The sequence below is a fragment of the Achroia grisella genome, unplaced genomic scaffold (assembly GCF_030625045.1).
Source record: "Achroia grisella isolate CSIRO2021 unplaced genomic scaffold, CSIRO_AGI_Agris_v1 utg640, whole genome shotgun sequence".
Lineage (NCBI taxonomy): Eukaryota > Metazoa > Arthropoda > Insecta > Lepidoptera > Pyralidae > Achroia > Achroia grisella.
In genome coordinates this window covers 4,413,598-4,440,288 of record NW_026712977.1, presented here as the reverse complement: position 1 = coordinate 4,440,288, position 26,691 = coordinate 4,413,598, and the positions used below count along the sequence as shown (strand labels likewise).

Below are 26,691 nucleotides of genomic sequence, written 5' to 3'. Positions count from 1 at the left end.
TTGGTTAGTGCGCACCGGCAGGGCGTTGGCTTCATTATCAGTTTTTGCCTACAGGTTTGCCCGCGTATAAATTACAACATACAATTTACTTTGATGTATGATCGTAATACAATAATAATTGCTATCAGATAACCGCTGTCCTCTTATAGTTGGTACAAGTCTCAATTAAACGGATTTATATTTTAGATAAAATATTTACTCAGATAATCTCATTACCAAGAAGAGTGAGGCAACATTCTCCTTTTGCTATCTTAAATCTCTTACGCATTTTTCTAAAATCATTGGCAATAACGAAGCATTAAGAGTACTAACTCTCTTTTTAGATCGGCTAGTGTATATTCTTTGTCTATATTATATCTAATTCAAGGCCTAAATTACCTCCACTACTCACTAGTTGACAATCTCATCTGTAAAATGACTAAATCCAATCAAAACAATCATCATCATCATTTTTAGAGACTACAGATTTAATACGTAATAAACAATATCGTATGGATTGTAATAATATCTATAAACGTCCGTTCAGAATTTTGTTATTCATCTTCGGTACATATTTTCAAATATTAGGTACCTAAGGTACATAGGAGACATATATTAGATATTATAAGAATAAGTATTGAAAAACTGTTGAAAGGTTTTATTAAAGTTAAGGTTCTTTTATATTAATAAACGTTATCTCAGATATAGCCTTACCGATTTCGGTGCGGTTGTCACTAGTATTTTGTATTGTATCAGAATAAAATTAACCCTTTAATCTGGTCTTCCGAATGCCACTGGTACGAAGTCGCCGGCTCTATAAGTTCCGTAATATATACATAAAGACATACAGTCGAATTTAGAATCTTATCTTTTAAAGAATCGGTTGAAATTCAACGATCACTATGAGTGTGCAAGATAAACTATCGACGCGTGTAAAAGACATCAACGTGCGCATACGCAATATTATCGAATATGTGTAACAAACATGCTAATATGTGCATGTAATTATTCAAAATGAAACGTAATCACATAACTGACAATACAACTAGGTTGTTGTACACTAGCTGTAGTATAATAATGAGGCTTCACAGGTATGGTGAGTTACATAGGTCGGTAAGTATTCTTTTTTAATAACATTAATAAGTCTTTCAATATTTTCAATATAAAATATGATATATGGGTTGGATGTTTTAATAATAATAGGATAAGGGCGAATATTAATGGCTGAAAATGAATTGAATTATTTTTTCTCAAGAATAAACGCTAAATCACAAATTCTAAACCTAAATTAATATCTCGTAGCATTGATTGACAGGAAAATGTATTCTTCGTCCTGAACAAAACAAATAACAATTAACCTACACTTCTTGGCATATCTGCATTCCAAATAGATTGTAGAATGAAGAAAACCACTATTGAAAATTGTTTTGTCATTTGAATAAATATTATTTGTATTTCAAATAAATTAGGTACTTTTTTTGTTAGACCAGAGTTCATCAATGTAATCGACATAATATACGACAAAAACAATCGTTTATTTAAGAGTTATCATATTTTATAAGTTATTTTAAAGTCTATTGACATCGGGCGTCAAAATTCTGAAAAGAAATTATGTTTTTATAACAATTTGCTTATTAATTTATATCGCTCTCGTTTTAAGAAATTCTATCAATTCAATAATATCCAAAGTAGTACAATTGATTTTTACTTTATTTTAATAATTTACATGTCAAAGTTAATAAAATAATAACGTTTCTGTAATTAAACAACATTCATAAAATTATCTGACAATCGTTAGAAATCACTTTACATTTGTGCATTTACCATGAATGCAGTCAAACTGACGTTACGTCAAAAGTATGGTGCACACACAGCTACATATGTGTGAATTACGTTTAGTTAACAGGGATTGATTATTCGTCACTTGTCACCGCCATTGCACCATATCATTTATTTCAGGATTGCAATGCGTAATACAGTGGCGCCCCCAATGAACTTTCTTACGATGATATTTATGAAATGAATGAAAAAATTATGATATGTATGTTTTTGTCGAATAATTTCAAGTACGGTGAATGTCACTCATTTACTACTAGATGTGTAATCCATCAGCAACTCTTTTGAAAAATCTGTTGATTTAATCAAATACTGAATAGTGGATCCCTCTTATCGGTATGCAATTACCACAGTAATTATACGGTTACATTTAATTAATTGTGTATCGGACTCATTTATTTCATATTGGCCAGAATTCTATGGATAATAAGATTTTACTAAGAGAAATCTATTTTATTTAATAATAAATTAATTTTAATTTTAACAAAAAGTCATTTTTTATCGATCATAGTGCTAACAGAAATAGTCGATTACTTAATATATTAATAAATGAAATTTAAGTATTACTACCCTTGCCTTTACAGCATTCAATGGAATAAACATTTTACGTACTGAGTAGACATCATAGTTGATTATAGTCTGTTTTAATCTCGGAGACTAAAGTTTAAAAGTTTTAATGTTTTCCACGTAGTTTCCATAACATTTTAAAAAAATACCTACGTCATGTCGGACCATTTATCTCTGTCACTGTCATTCATATCAGTCGTTCAATGAAGTTAATAGTTCACCTATCTAGCCAAGTGAATGACTGAATATGCAAGAAATGAATCTATTCGGTCACTAGTATTTAAACAATCGATTAGTAAAACGATTAAATCATAAAGATTACATCTGATTGTCCCAAGTTTATTTCCTACTAGGTAGTCATATCGCGCACGCGTTACGTCATTTAAAAGCGCGCTTGCGACATGGCTGCAGGTTGCTCGTGGTGGTCTTTCCCTCGTCTATCTTTCCCCCTATTCCACAAGGATAAGTATGTATATTATATATGTTTATTATGTTCTCAAAATTAATGTAATAAACAGTATAATATCGTAAACTATTTCTGTAAAAATAATTTCTCTAATACTTTTTTTTTTACAGGATGGATTTCGAGACTGTTAAGATGTATTGCTTAACCCGAAATGAACTATGGGAGGACCCTGAATTTCCAGCCGTTATGAATTCTATATTTTATTTTCAAAAACCACCATTTAACTTCGTTTGGAAACGTCCAAGGGTAAGTACTAAAAATTAATAGTAAATAATATGCGTTCATCTTACATTATATGCATTCGTCGTGGCCCCTGGGAATTATTGATTAATTTACTTGTTGCATATATATATATATAGGTCACACTATACATATATAGGTTAAATTTAAACGTGTTCTGTTATTAAAGAAAACATTTAAAGCTCCATTCATTCAAAATATTATTTAAAATGTAAAGGCTCGAGGACCGTTTTCATGACGGTTCTTCGTATTCACCAAGAAAATACATCTACCCGCTCCAACACAGTTGCGTTTAGCGTTTTGGTGATGTTTTGTTTTTAGTATGCCACCAAAAACTACCATTTAACTTAGTTTGGAAACATTGGTCCATGTAATGTGCATTCGTCCTGACCCCCGGGGATTATTGATTAATTTACTTGTTGCACATATGTACACTACATATAGACTAGGTTTGAACTTTAAACGTGTTATGTTATTAAAGAAAACATTGAAAGCTCATTTCATTCAAAGTATTCTTCAAAGTATAAAGGCACGCCTTCGGTTTTGCGACGTTTTTTCGTGTTCTACAAGAAAATGCATTTCCTCCTTTCCATGACAGATGCATTTAGTGTTTTAGTGATATTTTGTTTTTAGTATGCCACCAAAAAACATCATTTAACTTAATTTAGAAACACCTAAAGGTAAACACTGAAAAGTAGTAATAGATAATATGCGTCCATATTATATAATGTGCATTCGTCCTGGCCCCCGGGGATTATTGATTCATTGACCTGTTGCATATATAGGCTGGATTTGAACTTTAAACGTGTTATGTTACTAAAGGAAACATTTAAAGCTCATTTCAGTCAAAGTATTCTTTAAAGTGCAGAGGGACGCTTTCGGTTTTTACGACGTTCTTTCTTGTTCAACAAGACAATGCATTTCCTCCTCTCCGTGATAGTTGCATTTAGCGTTTTAGTGATATTTTGTTTTTAGTTTGCCACCAAAAAAACATCAATTGACTTAATTTAGAAACACTGAAAAGTAGTAATAGATAATATGCGTCCATATTATATAATGTGCATTCGTCCTGACCCCCGGGGATTATTGATTAATGGACTCGATGCATATATGTAGGTTACATGTAGGCCAGATTTGAACGTGTTCTGTTATTAATGAAATAATTTCATTTAAAGTATTCTTTAAAGAGTAAAGGTCGCGGTCCGATTTTACCGCGGTCTTTTGTGTTCACCAAGGAAATACATAGCTCCATTACATCGGTTGCGTTTAGTGTTATAGTGATATTTTGTTTATATATTTAGTATGTTTTCAATGACATACTACATATACTACAACGTTTTATAATATTCTAAGAAGTCAAGAATTCGAATACATGTATGTATGTCTGTCTGTCTGTTATCTTTTCACGACTAAATGGATATTAATGAAATTTATTATAGTATACAGATTGTCAGTATCACGAGGACCGACATAATTTGTATTTTATATAAAAAAAAGCAGAGAAAATCGGGAGAAAGGGTTAATATTACTAAAATAAAACTGTAATTAATTAGTAAATTCAAATTTAGGGTTTAAATTTCTAAACGAACCAATCTATTAGAGTCATTTTTAGTTAATCCGTAATTGTTTCGTAACCCTTCCAAATAATTTGAAGAGGTTTTGCCTTGACTTGATAAAGGTTTCTCGCTTCTAATGTAAAGACAACCGTAAAGTTCATACATTTATGGAAAACAGACGTTTCAACTTTCGATTGCAAATAGAATTTCCCCTTCGTGGCAAATTGAGAAAGTAACTAACTCAATTAATCGAACAGATACTTATAATATTGTGTAAAGTACATTATTATTAGAATAATTATTATTATACCTAATAATGATATACTTTATATAATATGTACATATTACATGGAAGTATTGATATAGTTGCTCAAAATTTTTTTTTATAAAATTAGACTATCCTTGTCTAATCAGACTCAACTTATAAGATAGTACATTTACGTTATTATTAAATATATTATTATAACTAATAATAATATACCTTTATATAATACGTATGTATTATATGGAAGTAGTGCATTAGTTATATATAACATCATATTTTTCCGGAATTACCTATGAAATTACTCAACAATTGTTTTTATAAAATCAGACTGTCCTTGTGTTATTAGACTGAAATTATAAGGTAGTACATTTAAGGAGTTCGCAATAATTTCTAATAAACAAAGGAATAAACGTGAACAAAGAACTGCCTGGTCCGCTTGCATTATATAAAATTAATGATATGCACTCGAAGTAAGGAGCTACTTCAATAGAAAATGCAGTAATCACAAGGCACGCGGTGATTCACGTCAATAAATGACGTTTCCACGCAGTATTCTATTCTAAACAATACGTTTCACAGTAAGGCAGTATTGTACATAAAATGTTAAATAAAAACAAACACTTACGCCACAAGTGGGCCACTTTCACCTCTACGTAGTCTAGGTGTGTTGTGTTCACAATGTACCTACTCGGCAAATTAATATGTAAATTGGATAATTCTCTTTTGTTAAGGTCTACCGCTTGTTGCCCTAATATTGACCAATTACAAAAAACTTAAAGCTCTGTCTGCTCATTTAAACGTCGTGATAGCAACAATGTATGACATAAAAGTGACATCTACTTTAATTTTTGTGTATTAAAAATATTCAAATCTTTTTTAATATTTTTAATGAAATATTGTATGTACTCGTACAATGGTAGTAAGATTATTAATTATATAATAATAAGTTACATCATATTCTGCTGTCTCCAGCATACTTATTCATTAAGTAATATAGGCATAAAAATACATTATTCGTTTTAAACAGTATTTATTATATATTAGTCATAATTTGTTACTTTAAAAATACTATATAATATAATAGAATGTCCATGTTACTAGATATTCTGAACGATATAATTGACTCCATTGTGAAAAACATCACAATCACATATCATTAAGAAATTCGTTAATTGAATAATGAATGAATAATAAATATTGTCTCTGTAATATTTACATACCTATATTATATATTTTACCCGTAGTAGCTACTAATCATTTTGGCCATTCATTGTCCAGTACTTTAAAATATACAATAATGAATGGCTAAAATTATTAGTATATACATATATATTGACCTCCATAAGAACTAGTTCTGAATTACACCCATTAAGCTACTTAAACACTTCTGAGTAGTATACTCAAAATAGTAGGACATCGCATCCTATGTTTGCATGTGCGGTTGCTACTCAAAACCCACATTTATCCCAACAGTTATCGGTTCTGTTTTATTTTGTTTTATAGCCGTGTAACAGATCAATTGCCACGTCAGACGGGTTACTGAACCTTCTAGCTAGGACAGTTGGTTCTGTGACGGATTCACTTTAACAATTCTATTATGCAACTAATCTTCGTTACTTGTTAAGTAACTTGAAAGTCATATAGATATAAAAAAATAAGTAATCGCTGTCTATATATGAGAACTATATGATAAATACTGTTGTTGGTAGACTTTATAAAACCAATTATTTGTTAGAAATATTTTCTGTGTATTTTTGACGATTTGGGCATCACCGATTTGGATGCGGCTTTCATTATCTATCGTGCTAGGCTTTACTTACGTTACTAAATTTTGCGTTTGTTTTATACCAATCACATTACAATAAAAAAGTTATACAGGTAAGAAGTAGTGATTGATATAAATTTATATAAAGAGCATACCATAGAATATTAAAAATATGTTTAATTCTGAAATCGTTTAATAATTTTATAGATGTAGTTTTTGGTATGGGATGGACGGGGAGTAGGCCAATCAAGCCACATTGTTACAGTTAGCAATGTACCATAGCAGGCTGACCTCCACGCGGTTCGTCCTGGAAACTAACTTATACCGCTAGTGCAAGCGGGTGCACTATTCCAATATCTACCATTAAAAAAGTCGTAGTTAACTCTACCAAACGCGAAGATCCGTTGAAACTAAGAGTTCGGTAATAATGACCTTCGCAAATCGACGGAGCAACGACCTCCATGATTCTTGGTGCTCGACCGAGAGTAGATACTGTTACAAAAAAGTACCGACATTTTTAGATATAATTCCTAATGGAACCTATCTTATCTCTATATTATTATTCTCTTGTGTAAGTTATATTATAATTTAATTGTGCACAATATATATTTATAAATAGTGCATATTATTAATGTATCTATATAAATATCAGTTGCGACTTAAAATGTAATAATTCCCACAATATATTTTTTTATTTAATCATATTTTTTATTTAATGATTTTTTATTAATTATGCATTAGACACTTATGACTCGAATAAAGAACATTGGGCGCCGAAACATTATTATACAATTTGTCAAAAAGTACGAAATACATTCAATTAATTAGATAGTTATAAATCAATGTCAAAAATAACTTTAGTATTTATTTATATATTCTTTTGCATACAAAACTGTATACATACCGGACTAATGCCTGATGGCTTTCTCTACCAGTCAACCGTCGCTTTGATCAGAGATAGTAAGTAGTATCTTGCTAGTTTAAAAATATAAGATTAGAAGATTCTAGTAATTTTATTTTTAATTTTGCCTGTACCTTCTGGTAAACAAATTAATAATAAAATGTTATGAAATCTAAAGGATAAACATTTATAAAAACTCTAAAATAATGAATATTTATGCTTTTATGTTTTATATTCCCTCTGCACTATAATCTCGTACTCGGCCAATGTCAACAACCTAGCTCACAGTAAAATATGACTTATTTGGAAGTGGTTGGCTGAAATTGTCGTGATCATATATGTATAGCTGCTTGCTTTGATGATGCCTAATTTATGGTAGAATGTGTTTCCAAGCCCCATCGAAATGCAAATTATTTAAAATGACTAATGATCATATTATTTTACGTGTGGGTCGACATTGAGGCGTATAGACAATATAAATATGTAAATTATGATAAAGTAATGGAAATTATTAAATTTTGAGAATCTCTTCCATGTCGGCTGACTTTCTATAATAACTAATAGACCCATAGTAAACAGTGTAAGTTTACACCAGTGTCCGTAAATGTCATGTTTGTACTAAAATATAGAATTTACAATATCTGTCTGCCTGTCTGTCGGTCTGTTTGTTCCAGCTAATCTCTGAAATGGCTGGACCGATTTTGACGGGACTATTTTGGGCAGGTAGCATATGTAATAAGGTACTCCTTATTACATACATAATAAGTTACTAACTTAGGGTAATTTTATTTTAGAAAAATAAAAATAAATTCCATGTGGACGAAGGCGCGGGTACAGCTAGTAGTAAATAAAAACGAATAATTAAATACTAAATGATATTATTTTTAATCAGACGTTATACAGATTTTTTAAAATTGTAAACAATATGTTTACCTACTGTACTCGTACGTATAATGACCACATAAACAACATTAAACGGAATGATCTACATAAATGTGTATTAATATACCCTGTTCAATAAAAAAGTGTCAAAACGAGACTATTCTGTAAAATAATTATGGGAAGCAATTTAACATTGTTAACGGTTCATCAAATTGAAAAGTGAGTTGTTGTTTATATTTAGAATATCATTTTCACTCTTTTGCATTATTACGTACAGACAGATGCGTAGGCAGGTGATGTCTTGTATTGGTATTGCGTCTCATTCACCTGTCAAATGTACAAAATGAACGAGTAAGTAACTGTTATTTATGAACAGAGCATAACACTTTTAGAGAGTGTTAGGTACAAATAAGTGACCGTGCTTTATGTTACTGCTGTTCTGATATAGAATGAGCTAGCATGGGTACAGTGCCCTGTATTTGACCCGGGGGTAAAGAGGACAAGTCAAGATATATTTAACCGGGACGCGGATTATTTCGAAAGTTATTTACGTAATATATTATTATATAATCTACATAATCATAGCTCTGGGGTGAGAATCAGGTAGAATATTTTCACCCAAGCAAGAGAGGAAGAAGAATTCTCGTTTCTCGACTTAAAACTGAATAAAACTTGTTATACCCACATTTTTTTAATGAAAGCTATATAGTGCACAGCACAGCAGGTTTACGTTGGACACTAATGGAGGATAATAAGATATACATGAGTGCAGATCAGTGAAAAATTCACCAAGAATTTATCACGATAGTTTAAAGGGGAAACCGTGTGGAGGTCAGTATGATAGCTAGCAATGGGATCATTAGACCCTAACTTAGATTATTAACAATACCCTTCCCCCGATATATCTATATTTGGCAGGATATATTTAAACTCAAGGTGGCAATGGACCATACCAATAATTTGGGTTTCTATTCACGACGATTTCACGACATTAGTCAGAAACATAAATAAACATATATTTTCGACGTCGCATCACCTATATTCAAAGTCGTCACTTTTCAGTTCTATTTAGGACTAAGTAAACGACTAGGCAACAACACCCTCTCAAAAACCAAATCACAATTCAGATTCGAACTCACAACTTAGGTGATACATGACATATTTTATGAGGCTGCAAAAAGGGTGTTTTTAATGCTTTTTAAAACAATTTGTATGTGTACCTATATAATAATCTCAAATAAAGACTAATACAATTGCTGCTTATATAATAATAAAATTTAAAAGTAAAGAACGAGACAAAACTGTCTATAAATCAGATTTGAGTCTATAACTATCCTAACTTTTTAAAAATTGTTGTCTATAACTTTAATATATTAACATCTACGAAAGTTCTTTGTTCATTTCAGTAGATAACAAAAAAACTATGTAGTTAGGTTGTTTATTTGTATCATTCCACGATGTAAACACTTATTTATGTCAGATACCTGTACATTTCATCTATATTGTAATCTCATCAATATATTACCTTTAATCGTATTAAACGCATCAATATTTTCACTTTTCTACTAAATTGCCAATTATTTTTGTTTTTCATACACATAGATACGTAGAATTTTACCTTAAGTATTCTACAAGACGATTATTTTATTCTTTTTTTCAAATTTCTTGTACAAACGTACAAAGAAAATTTGAGTAATTACAAATATATATTAAGCGAGAATTGAAGTAGATGTTTACAATGCTTTATGACCACAAACCAAAAAAAAGAATCCACTGTATTTGTTGACCTTCGTGGTATTATAATGCAACCAGTCTCCTCCGCGAAAGAATTCCTTTCTACCCGCTTAGTAAATCTGTTGCATCTTCGTATTTACGAATGTAGGCACCAGTAAACGTAGTACCAGTGTGGACAAGGCCGTCTGCCGCCTACGACGGTAGCGTGAAATCGGATTTTGTAAACTTGGGTGTGTACCCTTTACTGCTATAATAAATAATCCGTTTTATAGTATTGATATTCAATATCATAAAATTTATATAATTTTTTAATATATAAAGGCAACTGTACATGTTAGCTTTCTTCTTTCTCCGATGTTCATGTAATACTAAATTATTAATATAAATATATCTTCACAACCAAATGAGGGTCAAAGTAAAATGTAAAAGTAAAAGCAAAACTTATAAAATCTTAGTTTAAGACAACAGATGTGTTTGGTTACATATATATAGAAAACTTTACTCTTGTTTTGGGTCAAGGAAATTTACTTTCGAGCGAGTTACTTAATTTTTTCCATGTAAATTGTCTCACAACTCGACTACAATTATACATCTCACATTTTAATCTATCATTATCCGAGAGAACGGCTCATTGGGTGGGGTATCAGATCCTGTTATAGGCACTTCCTTCTTTTAGAATCTTTCTAATAATATAAATGCGAAAGTTCATGAGTGTAGAAGGATAGATGAAATGGATAGACGTTTTTTACTCTTTTACGGAAAAACTACTGAACGGATTTTAATAAAACTTTACTATGATATAGCTTATACATCAGAATAACATATTAGCAATAAATTTAACACGACTGAAACCGCGGGCAAAGCTAGTACGCTATATTGCAATAATCATGATATGCTTTAAATACTCTAGAATTCAGAAGAACAATCATTGTAGTAGGCGTCAATAATGATTAATTACTGCAACATTGCGCGCTAGTATTTTCTGAACAATAATGGACGGAAGGAGAAATAAGTTATTTGAACATAAGCAATCATTCTAAAGCTTCTAGGTCAGTGTTGTTGGTTTAACACCTACTCCTGTGGACTCAAGTACCTACTTAAATATTGTGTAACAAATATTAGAATATTACTGTTAATTTTACCAACCAAAATTCAATAGTCCAATTATACCTATATAAACGGGAAATTTGCTATGATAACTTACCTCCTGATATTTTGACGCTATTACAACCGTATTTGCAGTCTTGACATGGTAAATGTTATTTTATAGATGTGTCCTATTGTATATAACCGTGAATAAAGTAATAGTAAATCAGTAAATAGTCCGATAATTAAAATAATATCTCAAGACAATTCACACAACGCCATCTATTCCCAAGCTAAGCTCAGCGTGTGTTATGGGTACTAGACAACTGATGTAAATACATACATGTTTTTTTTTTTAATAAATACATATTATACATAGAAAACACCCAGACATATACAAACAATCATACTCATGAATACAAATGTTTGTGCCGTGTGAGGATCGAACCCGCGACCATCTGATAGTAAAGCGGTATGCTAAACCACTAGACCACCGAGGCTGTCAAATGTCAATTGTCTTGATAATTACATTACGTATCATTGTTACGTATTACAATAACTTTGTGTTATATTATATATCTAGTTGATATAATTTGTTCTAACATCAAAAATTATTAGTAAAAAAATATTTTAAATTAAAAAACGACATGCATAGCTACTCAAATCCTACTTCGATCTTCAATGTCCTTACTCCCACGTACTGTGGCCGCAGAACTGTTACTTTCAATCTATTTTGGAATATAAAATTATTAATATTCAGTTACACAATCCGGCCGTGATACAGAAATAAATGCATTTAATGCATTCAACGCTGTCAGTGGATGCAACATTTGTTTATTGCTATAGTTATATATTATTTGCTATAGCGGTTTAGCACACCGCTTTATTTCTGATGATCGCAGGTTCAATTCGCATGATGCAACATTTGTTTACATGAGTATGATTGCTTGTACTGGTCTATGTGTTTTAATGTATAATATTATACATAGGTATCAATTGAAAATAAAACTATTTGAGTATGTCCATTAAATACCTAGGACCTATAACACAAGCTCTGCTTAGCTTGAGACTAGATGGCACTGATGAATTATCCTGGATTATTATTATTATGCTCATGAAATTGCATTTCTTTGTGCAAGCCGTTTTACTTCTCTCTATTACGTGTACTAAATCAAATAACCTACTATCAATTCATTCATCACGATTTATGTATGTACATACGTTGGTGTTGGTAATGAATAATGACGAGGACAAATGACTACTTAGTTCTATAAGAAAACTGTGGACAGCACGTTTTGTCCCGATTAAGAATATAACGGATCCTGCAAACGTTCAAGATACTTTATTTTGTTAGTGAGGCTTTATAGAAAGTTTTACACGAATGAGACAAAATATATTTAAACATATAAGAAGAAAAATATATATTTTCTAATATAGAATATAGTGTTGTAAAGTAGATTGAATGTATTTTATTTTGCTAATGAAGCATTATGAAGCTTTACACGAATGAAACTAATGAAGAAATATATATTTTTTTAATACTGATAAAAAAATTATAATTTTTGCTCTAATATTAGTTTACATTCACGCTAACTAAACTGACACTTTTCATTGACTACGTTATATATTGGTATAGATTTCTTTTAACGCTGTTCTAGTTAGTGTAAATTAGCAATGGTTATAATGATATATAATTTGTCATGCTCGTGAACAAGTGCTGCTTGTGGGGACTGGTCTGTTCGGGTTAATGATTAGACTATTTGCTTTTTCAATAGCATATGCTGGTGGTCACTCTATTCTCACATATTTTAAATTAAAAATGAATGTGTATTATTGTAAACATATACAACATTTATTTGTAAAGAATACGAGCTCAGTTTCTTGTCAGTTCTTCTCATTTCGAAATTATTCCGAACTGACGGTAGATGGTAGGTCTATCACAGACTCTTATGATATGTACAATATATATCATAAGAGTCTTAATATACGTAATCTGTAATAAATAAAGATATTTTGATATTAATTAAATACTGGTAATTCTTATAAGTGCTCTATTTTATACTAGCTACTCGCCCCTACTTCACACGGGTGTACATATATTATATATATACATATGTATAAACCTTCCTCTTGAATCACTGTATCTATTAAAAAAACCGCTTTAAAATCCGTTGCGTAGTTTTAAAGATTTAAGCATACATAGGGACAGACAGCGACAGCGACTTTATTTTATACTATGTAATGGAAATAAAATTTATTATTTGTTTCCAGGAAATCTTTATGGAGCCCACATTCATAACCATGGATAACCGCGATACGTTTGATGTTGTATCTGGGAAATTAGGTGAGTTACGATTTGCAATTTATCGATATATAAAACAAATACTCATCTAAAAATCGGATACATACCGAGATTTGTTTATTAATTTCTTTCTGAAATATTTTATTTTATTTCTTAATTTAACTTGGTTTCGTTCATATTAAAAATCACTTTAACACTCAGTACATAAGATTTTTTTAAAAACATAATGGTACCTATGTACAATGTACAACTGTACATAGGTAGGATTGTGTATTACAAATACAACTATGCCATAGCGAGTTCTTTTCTGCCAAGCGATTTTATTTTTGGTTTATACTTTTGTTTCCTATTTTTTCTGTTTTTTCCTTTTTCACAACCAAACAGCTGAATGAATTTTGAATAATGAAATTCGTCGTGAAAATATACTGTAATAAGACGACGGACGTAAATATTCTTAAATTAATACTAATTTAGCATTTATTGGCGACTTCATATGTACAAACTTTTATTCTCTAATTCACCTCCCTTCAGATAATTTTAGAAAAAGCTGTAACCAAAGTCCGTCCTCATAATACAGTTATCTTCATGTCAAATTGGATTAAGACCCAATCATCCATTTCGTTATGACAATGTAACAATGATCTCAACTCAAGTGTTAGGTAACATAACTTACTACGTTTTTCCACTCTTTAAGAACTTCATGGGAAAATAACTAACACATTACACAATATGATAGTTGATAATATCAGTATCTATCATATAGAATTACAGTGGTCAGGATGTATACTCATTTGTTTGTAAGTAAGTTCCCACACATAAAATATGCTGAGTGAAATAAATATTGAAACTGCACGTACAGTAAATATATACATGCGAAAATCGTACATTCAACAACGTACATATGTATAGTGACATGTAATGTGCCTGGAGATCCTTAAATACTATGCACCACTATTCAGTAAGAAATTAATACTGTAATACTCTTACGTAATTATTCCATCTAACTCAGTGTTTCCCAAAGTGCCCAGACCCCACAATAGGCAATTCGAAAATGGGCTCTATTAAAATTATATAGAAAGTGAATTTAAATTTTTCATTACGTTTTGAAAAATTATTTAATGTTTTATTATCATTTTCCTAAAATCTATTATTGATGTTTCTTAAGTGAACAATTCATTTTTTAATGTTATAAATAATGTATGTTACGTAGGAAAAGCAGGGAGAGTAGAAATTTTAGAAAGCTTAAAGTGGGACATTGCACTAAAAACTTTGGGAAACACTGATAGCTGGTGATCCTCAATCCATTGCTTTGGAGTTCACGTATTAGTTTCTATCTATATTGCTTACCTATAACTACTTTGCCTGTCTAAAGTAAATTCTCTTTGTGGATTATTATCATTTACGTAATGATATTATATTCTGAGTCTGTATTGTAAATTTTAGATAAAAAAATAAGCAACACATTTTGTACATATTTTAAAATATTATAAGTATTAGGCTCTCGTCGATTAAAGTAATATCATTATCCTACTCAACAACCTTATTGTCGTAATGCTACAAAATTCCTCTCCAAATTACTACTAAACATGGAATTGAAACAGGGTTATATTAATACATTTGAACCACCAGTAAAATCATCTTCTAGTATATTGTGTTTCTATAAAATGTTTTTAGTATATTATATAATATACATATATCTGTTATAAAGTAGACGCGAATCAAATTTGTTTTAATAATACGGTTACCTATTACTTTTGGGGGGAACAAAAATAACTTATACCAGTACACATACCGACAGATATTCAATTAATAATACATGGCTCGTTGACCCAAGACCTTGGTTGCAGGAGACAGATGGATGGTGTCGTGTCTCGGCATGTTGTACCAGGCAAAGGGACTATTATTTCATACTGTGCCTGTAGATCAAGCATTTGACGAAAGCTATTGCGGTGTATTCAGGTAAGTTTATATAGCAATAAATCATGCTGTGTTTACCTACAAGTAATTGTACATTTAGACCATAAACCTTTTATATAAATACACAAACTTGCATTAGTGTTGTTGGTGATCTTAAAAAAAATAGCAATCTCTGAGCAAGTAAAGCAGAGATATCTAAATAAATCGTCTACTAATATTATAGTAACGAACTTTTTAAATATTATTGCTACTGTTATTGAGCCATGTATACTGTGTATTAAATCTTGTGTGTAGATATAGTCTCAATTTCAGCACTCGAGCAGCTTGGTTTTGACTCTTCTGTTGTTTCAGGCGTCCATACGGTAACCATTTACCACCAGATGGGCCGTAAGCTTGTTTGCCACCATCGTAGTATAAAAAAATATATCATACAAATATTATAAATGTGAAATTGAGTCTGCTTTATTACCTTTTCACGACTAACTATTGAACTAATTTTAATAAAAGTTAATATGAAGATAGATGGTGATGAACTCATGAAAATGTTCATGGCTGTCTTTTTATCATAAAAAAATTTCAGGAATTAGCTAGTAAATAGTAAAATAATTAATAATTCTGGTAGGTAGGTATTAGCGATTCAGTAAAAGGAAGCAATCTCATCAGACCTACTTACATTATACGATACAAATGTTAAAGAAATATTTGATTAATTTGATTATTTTTATAGCTTCCAATCACACGGTACGACGGAATATTTATGTTCAAATGTTATCGATTCATATTTGGAATAGATATTGCTAATGCAATTATTTTGATGAATTATTAATGATATATAAAAAAGACGTTTTCTTTCTTTCTTCAAAGGTGGGGGATCGAATTTTATTTGTTGACTTGTTATATTTAATTATAAATACAAACTCCCCTATTTGACCCCTTCAATGATTATTCTTTTAAATAAAAGGTATCCTATACCCCTAGGTAGCGAATTCTGAAAAATGGCGAGCATAATAGGTCTATGTAGGTCGCAGTGCTACTGGTCCAAGCACCTGACAATGGCCCAATCAATCCAATAGAAAATAGCCTATGCCCATCCTAATTGTATCTTCACGTCAAATCGAATTAATTTCTGTACGTGAAAAGGTAACAAACGGATTGATAGTTTAGCATTTATAATATTACTTTGGAGGTAATTTTACAAATGGAGTGGAGTGAGTCACTGTATTTTCTGTGGCAGGTTCCGTATATGGTGGTGCGGGCAATGGAAGGAAGTGATGGTAGACGATAAATTGCCAACGATCAATGATCGCCTCGTTTTCGTGCACTCATCGCACAGTCCTCAGGTCTGGGCGGCTCTATTGGAGAAGGCCTATGCAAAGTGAGTACCATTTATATGCACTACGCACCATTTTATTGTATTGTTTATACATTTATTGTTACATTTACAAATACTGTATTTACCGGAAGTGACCACCGTTTGCTTTATACAAAATGAATATATAAGTACACATACCAATTCATAGATAACATCGTTAAAAAATGTTGTATTTATTATTTTACATGTTCCATATAGTTTAAGAATAGAGCTGTGTAATTTACCAAAAACACAACAACGTAGTGTCAAGTCACGAATGGGATCCCAGATGTAGTCAGAGATGTTGTTGTTTCAGTATTGTGAATGTAATATGCCTAACAATAACAATATGGCAGGAGGCTACCCCAGCAGCCGTTTCTCGGATTAATCTTTGATTTGTCGGATATACCTATCGTTGTCTCATTCACCGAATAGTGAAGTAGAAATATAAATTGCATAAGAGCTTTTGTGTCCACCAGATTTGACTCAACACCTCTTGAATATTAGTTATTACTTTAACTTACATTTCAAGAAGTGTAAACCACAGGGTTATTATAATTATTAAGTTATAAGAGATATAATTTAAATCAGGTTGCACGGATCATACGAGGCCCTCAAGTATGGAAATCTGTTGGATGGTCTTGCAGACATGACTGGCGGAATTACTGAAAGCTACCGAAATATCAGGAATGTCCCTTTTTTAGCGAAAGTTCTAAGTACATGCAGTTTTGTGACTGCTCAATATTCTGGGGTCAGTATCTTATTTAAATCTAGTTCAATATTTAATGTTATTTAAATATAATGTTATTATTTTAGTGTAATGTCAATATTACTAAAAGTTTTAATACTTGAAATATATGATATGTTCGAGTACCTAATTGAAATATATTATTACTTAACATTATTATTAATGATTTAAAAGTGAAACGTTTTTGAAGACTAGAGTATTTTGCAAATTTACACGGCTGCAAAAACTAACTTTTTTATTAAAAATACTTATTAAATTACTATAATCCTCATATTTACGTTTATTGTTTTTGTACTTATATATAGACATATAGACATGCACATAGATATCATATTTATACCATAGTGCATAAAGTACGTATACCTAAGTTTATTTTAATATATACATATTATGGTATAATATGTATATATTAAAATAAACTTAACATTAATGTGCACCATATGTACAAATCAGACTTTGAGAGGTGCTCAGTAGAATTTTATATAAATTCTAAATATAGCATATGCACAATTCGACTACCCATCTGGTGTTTCAAAAATGTTGAACGTATATTTACATATTCACAGCCAGCTGGACACCTGGGACTTGGACTTGAACCTGAAATGCATTATAGAATTTATCGTTTACAAAAGGTAATAAATATATATATTTTTCCTTAATGCTTAGAGTTGTATATTACATTAACATAGTAAGACTCAGTAGTAAAACGAGGAACCTATAATCATTATATTAGGAAGTTGTAGCTCAAATATCAATCATTGTATGTATTGGAGGCGAATGTAATTACAAAACATGATGGATGAAAGACAATAATAAATAATGTGATGTATTATGATATTAAAGTATTTTTAATACGTGAATAATAAGGATTACATACTTAAATTTACGAGTCTAAACTTTAACGCAGCAAACATCTAATATACTTAGACGCTATCCTTACTAGACGTAAGTTACGGGTCAAATATAAAAGCAGAGTACATATAGTTAGTTTCTATAAAAAAACAGTTTATTCCACAATTACATAAAGAATTTTATATTTTAGGACCAAGAAAAATCGGTAGAGCATCAATTAGATTCAATATATTTAAATTCATTTTATTTTTCAGGTTGAGACATCAAATGGGTCAGTTTTAATGGTCCTATTGAAAAGGCCACCCAAGCCTGGATCACCTGATATTGTACATTATGTTAATGATGCAGTGTGAGTTTTTTTTTTAAACCTAACGTACTAAATAAGCCTATAATAATAATATACGTACTTATAATAATTGAGAATAATAACTGTAATTGTGTAATATAGAATGTACTGTCACGTCTTTCGTGGTATACTTGCTTTAACCCACTTCGTATCCTTTTTGATCCTATATTAGTTCTTAGAAAACAATCTATCTTTACATCAATTTTCATTGCGATCCGTTCAGGACTTTAGTTGTGAACAGATAGAATGACTGGTACACTTTTGAATTTATAATATTAGTATTAGAACTACCAAAGTAACATAAGAAGCTGAGGACTTAAAAATATATTAACTAAGATAGCGAGCAGTTGGGTTACTGAGTGTACACTTAATTTCATAAATACCAACCACTTAAGTAACCAATTTACAAGTATCATCTATAATTGTGAGTTATAACTACAGGTGGCAGTCGATTTCATTATGCGAACGGGGGTGCCTGTTGACTGATACTAGAGGCGTTTGGATGTTATACAGAGATTTTAGACAGTATTTCACACGACTGCAAATTATTCATTATGATGCGGAGACCAGTAAAGTTGAGTCTGCACTATCCGACAAAGTGCCGTGGCATGTACAAATGTATAAAGGGAGTTGGAAACGAGGTGTTTCCGCAGGGGGGTGCAGGAATAAAGGCAGTAAGTAATAGACAATTAATAAACATATACGCTTGATAAGTATAGCTTAGTAAATTAATCAATCTAATACTCTAAATGGCTAAAAATAAAATCTCTCATAGTTGGCTGTGCGGATTTATACGTAACACCACTCCAGAACTTAGTTCAACAGCTTTATAATAGAAATGCCAAAATATGGAAATTGTTTAGAAAGTAGATATCTTCACAGCATATCTCTTCTCTCCTGTGATAGAATACAGCTGAGTCAGAACGAACTGATTGATGGTCTCGGTAGTCTAGCAGTTTAGTACACCACCTTATTTCCAATGATCTCGGGTTCGATTCCTCGCAAAATGCAAATGTATGTATCCGTCTGAGTGACAAGTGATAGAAATACTAACAGGTACTAACCAATAACACAAGCTCTTAAAGCGTGGGATAAAATAGCACTGTGTGAATTGTCTATATTACTGTATTTTTATTAAAGTAATGTGTTATTTATTGTTTCTTTTTTTTTTATTAATGTTTACCTGAGCATAATTATCATGTCAGTAATAATGAAATATTTAGCACGCTTGATTTCAGATTTCTTCCATATGAACCCTCAGATACAACTAGTGGTCTTCAAACGTGTTACAGCCATTGTATCTCTTAGCCAAAACATCATAATGGAACCCAAAGTAATCGGATTTACCATATACAAGATTCCTACCTTACTTTATGAAGCGGCCTCGGAGGCCTATTTTACTGAAATCAAGAGCAAAATCAACTCGCATTACACGAATAGTCGTCAAGTGAGCTACAGGTAGCTTTATAATTTTGCACAGCGAAATTTGTTGCCAAGCGAACTACTGATTCAAAATGAATTGTACACTTTAATGTGACATTGTTTTAGGTGTGAATTGGAAGCGGGAATCTACCTATTAATTCCAACGACATTTGAACCACGAGAAGAAGCGCAGTTTACATTAAGAGTTTACACGAACGGAATTATAGATATGACGGCCCTGGATCATTTGCCTCAGATGCTAAAGCCCGCTTTCCTCAAGGCACCTCCTAATCTGCTTGCGCAAAGTTTTGTGCAATACGAGCCCTGTTTTCTACACTTGGCTAATGAGCACAGAACGATAGACGTGTACGAACTACAGGAGTTGCTGGAAAACTGCTTGCCCAACGACTATATTAAAAGTTGTGCTACACTAGACACTTGTAGGCAATTTGTACTCTCCATGGATGTATCCTTTGTCAAAAGTGTGTTAATTTCGTCATTTCATGTAATAGTTCAGTTAGTAGAAGCATTACCGAGACTTTCGATATCAGGATCTGACATGACTGAATTGATGCCTGAATTGGCACAAAGCAAACTACATTACTTTTATGGCCCCGTCTGCATCATTTCTGCTCTATTATGTTTTCTGTGTCTATTTATTTTTGATGCAATTAATGACGTCATAATCTTATATATTGTGGTAAGACATCTGATGGCCTATATTTGGATGGTTTCAAGGTTTTCCAATATTATATCTGTTAAGTTTTTAGCTATAGATTTATATAATTAATGACATTAGCTTATTGTACCAATATATTGTCTTTATTACCGAATCGTGAAATTGGAACTGATATTATAATATCTTAAACCTTTAGTTACTTCAGCCTTACATTATTACGAAAAATTATATTTAGATAACCTAGGTATAATATATATAATACATGTATGTATTATAAGTTACACACCTTAACTCAATCGAAACAGGTAAACGGCTCAGGTCGCCTGACTCTACAAAATTTCAGAGACTTAATATGTAGCTTGAGGCATTGGCAGACGATATTTAAAACCCACACCGTTGAAAAAATGGGAGTGTTAAGAGCTGAGAGATTAAGAACTGCATTATACGAAGTGGGCTTCGTCATCCCCGAACAAATTTTATCACTATTGGTCCTCAGGTATATGAGGAAGGACGGGCTGTTGAGGTTTGGGGACTTCGTTTCAGCAGTGATGCATCTTCATCGTGCATTTAGTGAGTAATTTCAACAATCTTTAAAATGATAGAATGTGTTCGGCTTCCTAATTAAAAGATATTATGGGTTTGTATGGTGAGTTAAAGGCCCTCTTATGGAAAGCTGTTTTATTTTGTAAAATAAACAAAACTTTATGTCGACCAAATTGCATGTGTCTTAACTAACTCCAAAGATATGATATATACTTATCCAGTTTTTTCTTCGGACTACTCTATTGCAGTTGGCCACAGCTGGTCTTTACAGCTTCAACGGGGACGAGTGCAGATGGCACTCTAAACCCGCGAAAGACTTAAGGAGCGGCTGAAGGCGTCCCGCCCCGCCTGGCAGATACGACTTTAGTCTGAGAGGACAGCTAGGGGTTCGAACCTCGGCTCAGGCCTTCGTAATTTCGATCCCCATTTGAATTGGACAGAGGATCGATTGGAGAGGCCTATCCTATAGTGGAGGCGTAGTTTGTAGTGCTTGCATATTTAATACATTAAATAAAAACCAAAAAAATAATACTTGCAAATTTTACAATTTATAGTTGACCACTAGAGTTTATTGTCATCAATATGTTCTATGATGATTCGCCAGTTCAGCACATATATAATTAGTGTTAACACGATACATTCTTAACACATTGAAGACCGCATTGAAAAATATTATTTCTCACATAGGGACGGGAATTTTTTTTATTGTTAATTACGTGTATGATTTTTTAAACGTTTTTAATGTACAATAATTTGAGAAAGGGACTATTTAACACCTAGATTTATTTCAATTAAAGTGTCCACATGTGGTCTCCCGGTCCCAATGTGTAAATTTTCATTGCGGACTGACCCATCGGTGAGCATACGGTATTTAACGTGTAAAGATTTGGTTTAAGATTTTGATTGTACCTGTTACACATTTTTATTATATATTGTGCGTGTTGATGTACAATTATAACAGTGTCTAATATTTTGCAGGTATGTTCAAAGCACACGATAACGGACATTTGACTATAAATATTACAGAGGTTTGTATGTAATACCTATATTAAAAATAGTACCAAAAAACACTGTTCGTATAAAAAACCCTCATCCGTTAAGTTTTACATTTAATTCTCATTAAATTTAAACATAAACCTCTATCATCGGAAGTGAGGTAGAGAGCTAACCACGAAACCATCGAAGTCTTAATATAGGTTTGCGAACTGTTTTGGTCTTATCAATCATCTCATCAAAACTTTTTGGAATCTATAAAGATTGTTGATTAAAACCGTGCTTTGTTTCAGTGGCTGAAATGCATCTTCATGTGTTAAATACGCGGACAATAAAAAATATGTGAAACAAAAAACGGATCTGCAAATATTTTCGCATCCGTCCCAGTTTAGATAATAATCTGTGTACAGCTCTCGATATAAAACGGTTCTTTTTCAGTGTTAAATTGAAATAATGAACAATAATTGTGACGTGCTAGTAACAAAAATTTGTGTGAGTAGTTATACAATACTCAGTTGTGTGCATTTAATTATGATTACTTGTAAGACGTTATCACTAAGTTCGAGAAACGATCTCACTATAACTGATTAGATAAATTAGGATATTAGTCTTGTTGTTTTTGTTTAGTATAATAATCCACCGACTTATTTTTTGTCTTTTCTTTTTTATTTTCTTATTTGTTTTGTTTTTTTTGTTATTATAATTTTATTGCTACCTGTTACCATTGATATACTTTATCGTATATCAATGCAGTAACAGTCTCGACGATGAAAATAAGTCATTTTTTTGAGTTCTTTATGAAATATAATATGTTGTTACCTTTTTAATCATTATTATGCATGTATAGACTAGTTAAGCCATTCAGATTTGTCTCACTATTCTACCCAACATGAAATTGCATTGTGCATATTATAGTATTAAATGATGACATTTTTATATTTCACACTTCTAAGCCTATATTATTTTTACTATCGATGTTGACCTGTCATAGAACTTTTTATCTAATGTTAATATTTGTCTGTATTTTAATACAGAATTTAGGAACAAATTCTTAGTTGGGTATATTAATTGTAAGAATAAAGATGTTGTGAACATAGTGCTTTTTATTTTTCCTATAATCCACTAATATTCAGATTAAAACACATGTATATACACATCAGTACTACATTTTTTAATAGCAGCAATATCACACATATTTATGAATAATTCTAAACATATATATATTTACATAATAAATTATTCCTATAAAATGTGCTTAAAATTATAATTACTTATCATCACAAAGTAAAATGCTATAATCTACATTTTTTCTGGAGAAATGTGGCTCTGTCCGCCCTTTATGTCGCCCTTCTTGACTTCAGTAATGTCTCCAATACCGTAGATTTTTGCATATTCTACGCTCTATATAACATATATACATCTGTGGTTAAATGGTTTCCCAAATATTTTTATGAGCGTCGCTAAAAGATTCGAATAGATGACACATCTTGGTGTAATACATTTTCCGAGGTTCCACAAGGCGGCGTATAATGCTCTTTACTAGAAAATCTCATAAATTTTGTGCTCTTTACTAAAAAATTTTGTAAGGATTTGTACCTCTGAACTACTACTAAAATGGTAATATGAAACATTTAATATTCAACCGAATATTCATATCCAAAGTACTATTTTTCTTATAAAATATTTACAGTCCTATAATCAGAGTACTTATTACTTATTTTCACTATCTAATTTATGTTCTCCATCTGTAGTATTCGATGGCTGACTAGGCTCCTCGTTGGCATCAGAGGCAGCTTTGTGAAGTTCATATAACTGTACAAGTTGCTCATCAGTCATAAAATCCAACACTTGAGGGTCCAGGTACTTCCCCACGGTCTTCAGCTTTACTTGTTGTAGAGGTTTCATTTGCTTGGCCAGATTTATTGCGTAATCCTGAGGAATTATATATAGTCACAAAATGCTACAATACAGGCAATAGTATATAAATATTAATAAATTATATTAAATAATCTTATTGAATTTTAGAAAGAAAATTTGTTTCTTTGCTTCACATAAAATGTACAACAAAGAGGATTTTTTAAATACAATTTTCAATTTAGATCAATAATTGTGTTACCAAACAGGTCTCCGCTCATTATATGCCATGACGAGGTACCGTAACACATTGCCACACACAATTAAATATATCATAAAATAATAATAATATAAGTATATATCATAACGATCATTGTAATAATAAACTTATACACAAAATATTTGACATTCACATATCTGGACTTCACTGGATTCACATATATGAATATGTTGTCATATTCTGTAATTTCACTACCATCTCTTATTCTCCACAAACAATAAGTGAAGTACAATTTACAAGCTAACTGCTTGCCAGATGAAAAATGTGCATATGTTAAAATTAAAGTATATATTTTTAGTGCATATTTAATTGTGGATATAATGATATTAAATAGTAATACATCAGGATAATTCAAATCCTGCCAGCTAGGCCCAAACTAACCAGAGCTTGTGTTATGGATATTATAAAATGTGAAAGAATATTTTAAATCTTTTTTTTTATTGATAACTATTTTACATAGGCAACAACTAGAGTACTACTAACAATTATACTCATGACTACAACTGTTTGTATAATGGGTAGAATTGAAACTTTAAATAAAATGATGCTACAATTCTTAACAGATTTGTCATAATTATACTTACAGTCCATTCAGTTAGGAATATTCGAGCCTCTTCCGGGTTACAATTCTTATGTCGTTTGAATTCATCTCTGGCATAATTATCACCTAAAACCCTTAGTTCAGGAGGTAGAGAACGGTGTACCCGGAATATCAACTTGTATAATTTTCGCACTCTGAGCAGGTGTTCTGGTGACGACATCCTGTAAATATTTATAAAAAATACATTAATCCATCAGGAAGAAACATCAAAGTACTAGGAAAAAGTATTTTACTTTCATATTCTTATTATATACTATTTACTATAACTATTTCTTATTATATAGCCATGACTTTATTTGAGATAAAAGATATATACATCCTTAATCAGTAAATCTCTGTAAATTTAACTCTGCTCAATAGAATTTATTCACTCTTTGTATCATAATAATGGTGGGACTACATATAATCTGTAAATTGTAAATGTTTCATTAATGAAATCCAATTTGATAAAAAAAAATGTCATGGGTATGGTCAATAAAAATAGCATGTTATGATAATGATTATGGGGCCTGATATAGCAGTAGCTAAGAACTGGTATATTATTTGTACGAATCTTATATGCCGAAGCACAGTTTACAATTTTTGTTTAATCTAGTATTATTTAGGGACATTTATCCGTATTCGTAGTCTTAAAGAATAATATGTATTGAAACCAAAAATTATGCCGGCATTCATACATGATTAGATGATTTTTATATCGACTAGTGATGTAAAATTAAAGAGAGTTAATAGTAATTTTAGTAATAAACATCACAAAAACAGGAATCCTACATAAACTAGTTATCCACTTGTTACGAAACCACGATCACTTACAAATTACAGAAGCAATATAAGTTATTCAATTAAAATAAATATTTTACCTGTTAACAAAAGTGCAAAACACATTTATAAAATATATATAAATAACAGATTCAGAATCAAAATTATGTAACTATATACTTTTCGGCATATTCGTAATTTTTTTTAACAATATTGTAATTACTACAATTGGCCCTAATATTATGAAAGATTTGCTGAAATACTCTTTAAAAATATACTCGCGTTTAAATCAAAGCTCTTAACTGCACTATAATATTTAATGAATTGTACTCTTTGATACCATTTAAAGTTGGAACAAAAAATTATAGGTTATGTGCCATAAAGGTTGTTTTAAAATAACGACAGGCGAAGAGCATAGCCCATACTGCTTAAGTGCCTAGTTATTTCAAGTTTTTGTCAATCTATTATATAAATAAATTTACGTCTTTCGTATAATGCCTGAATTGAGTAGAAAGTCCGAATTAATTTTATTAGTACACTATAAAATTATTTTAGTCATATCAAAGTTATAAACATCAATTTCCATGCCTAAATCCTATGCCTATGTCCTAATTTTTAAGGCATCCATTTTCATGCCTAAATAATATTCCATTATGAATATTATTTAGGCATGAAAATGGATGCTTTAAAAATTAGGACACTTCCATGCAACCCATTATCATAATTTTCAACCCTTTTTTCTTTATTTATATTTAATCAGAACATTA

At 31.1% G+C, this 26,691-nt stretch overlaps 2 protein-coding genes across 3 annotated transcripts in view; one reads left to right on the top strand and one right to left on the bottom strand.

Moving 5' to 3' along the window:
• LOC131849274 (calpain-C-like) overlaps positions 1-23,517 on the top strand; it is a 29,258-nt gene extending 5,741 nt beyond the window's left edge. Inside the window, exons 2-14 of one of the 2 annotated variants that reach the window (XM_059199310.1) lie at positions 2,959-3,094; positions 13,549-13,621; positions 15,427-15,538; positions 16,731-16,871; positions 17,439-17,598; positions 18,162-18,227; positions 18,702-18,796; positions 19,235-19,467; positions 20,032-20,251; positions 20,342-20,681; positions 21,200-21,464; positions 22,416-22,465; positions 22,724-23,517. In XM_059199310.1, coding sequence (XP_059055293.1) covers positions 2,960-3,094; positions 13,549-13,621; positions 15,427-15,538; positions 16,731-16,871; positions 17,439-17,598; positions 18,162-18,227; positions 18,702-18,796; positions 19,235-19,467; positions 20,032-20,251; positions 20,342-20,681; positions 21,200-21,464; positions 22,416-22,465; positions 22,724-22,750 — 1,917 coding nt within the window. In that variant the 5' untranslated portion in view covers position 2,959 and the 3' untranslated portion in view covers positions 22,751-23,517. Of the gene's footprint in view, positions 1-2,958; positions 3,095-13,548; positions 13,622-15,426; positions 15,539-16,730; positions 16,872-17,438; positions 17,599-18,161; positions 18,228-18,701; positions 18,797-19,234; positions 19,468-20,016; positions 20,252-20,341; positions 20,682-21,199; positions 21,465-22,415; positions 22,466-22,723 lie in introns of both variants that reach the window. The other variant, XM_059199309.1, reaches the window with a different exon arrangement.
• Positions 23,518-23,602: 85 nt separating this feature from the next.
• LOC131849308 (succinate dehydrogenase assembly factor 3, mitochondrial) lies at positions 23,603-26,292 on the bottom strand. The gene is made up of 3 exons (XM_059199346.1): positions 26,026-26,292; positions 25,149-25,326; positions 23,603-24,362 (listed from the first exon to the last, which is right to left on the bottom strand). Exons 2-3 carry the CDS (start codon positions 25,323-25,325, stop codon positions 24,141-24,143), a joined length of 399 nt encoding a protein of 132 aa, XP_059055329.1. The 5' UTR covers position 25,326; positions 26,026-26,292; the 3' UTR covers positions 23,603-24,140.
• Positions 26,293-26,691: the final 399 nt, after the last annotated feature.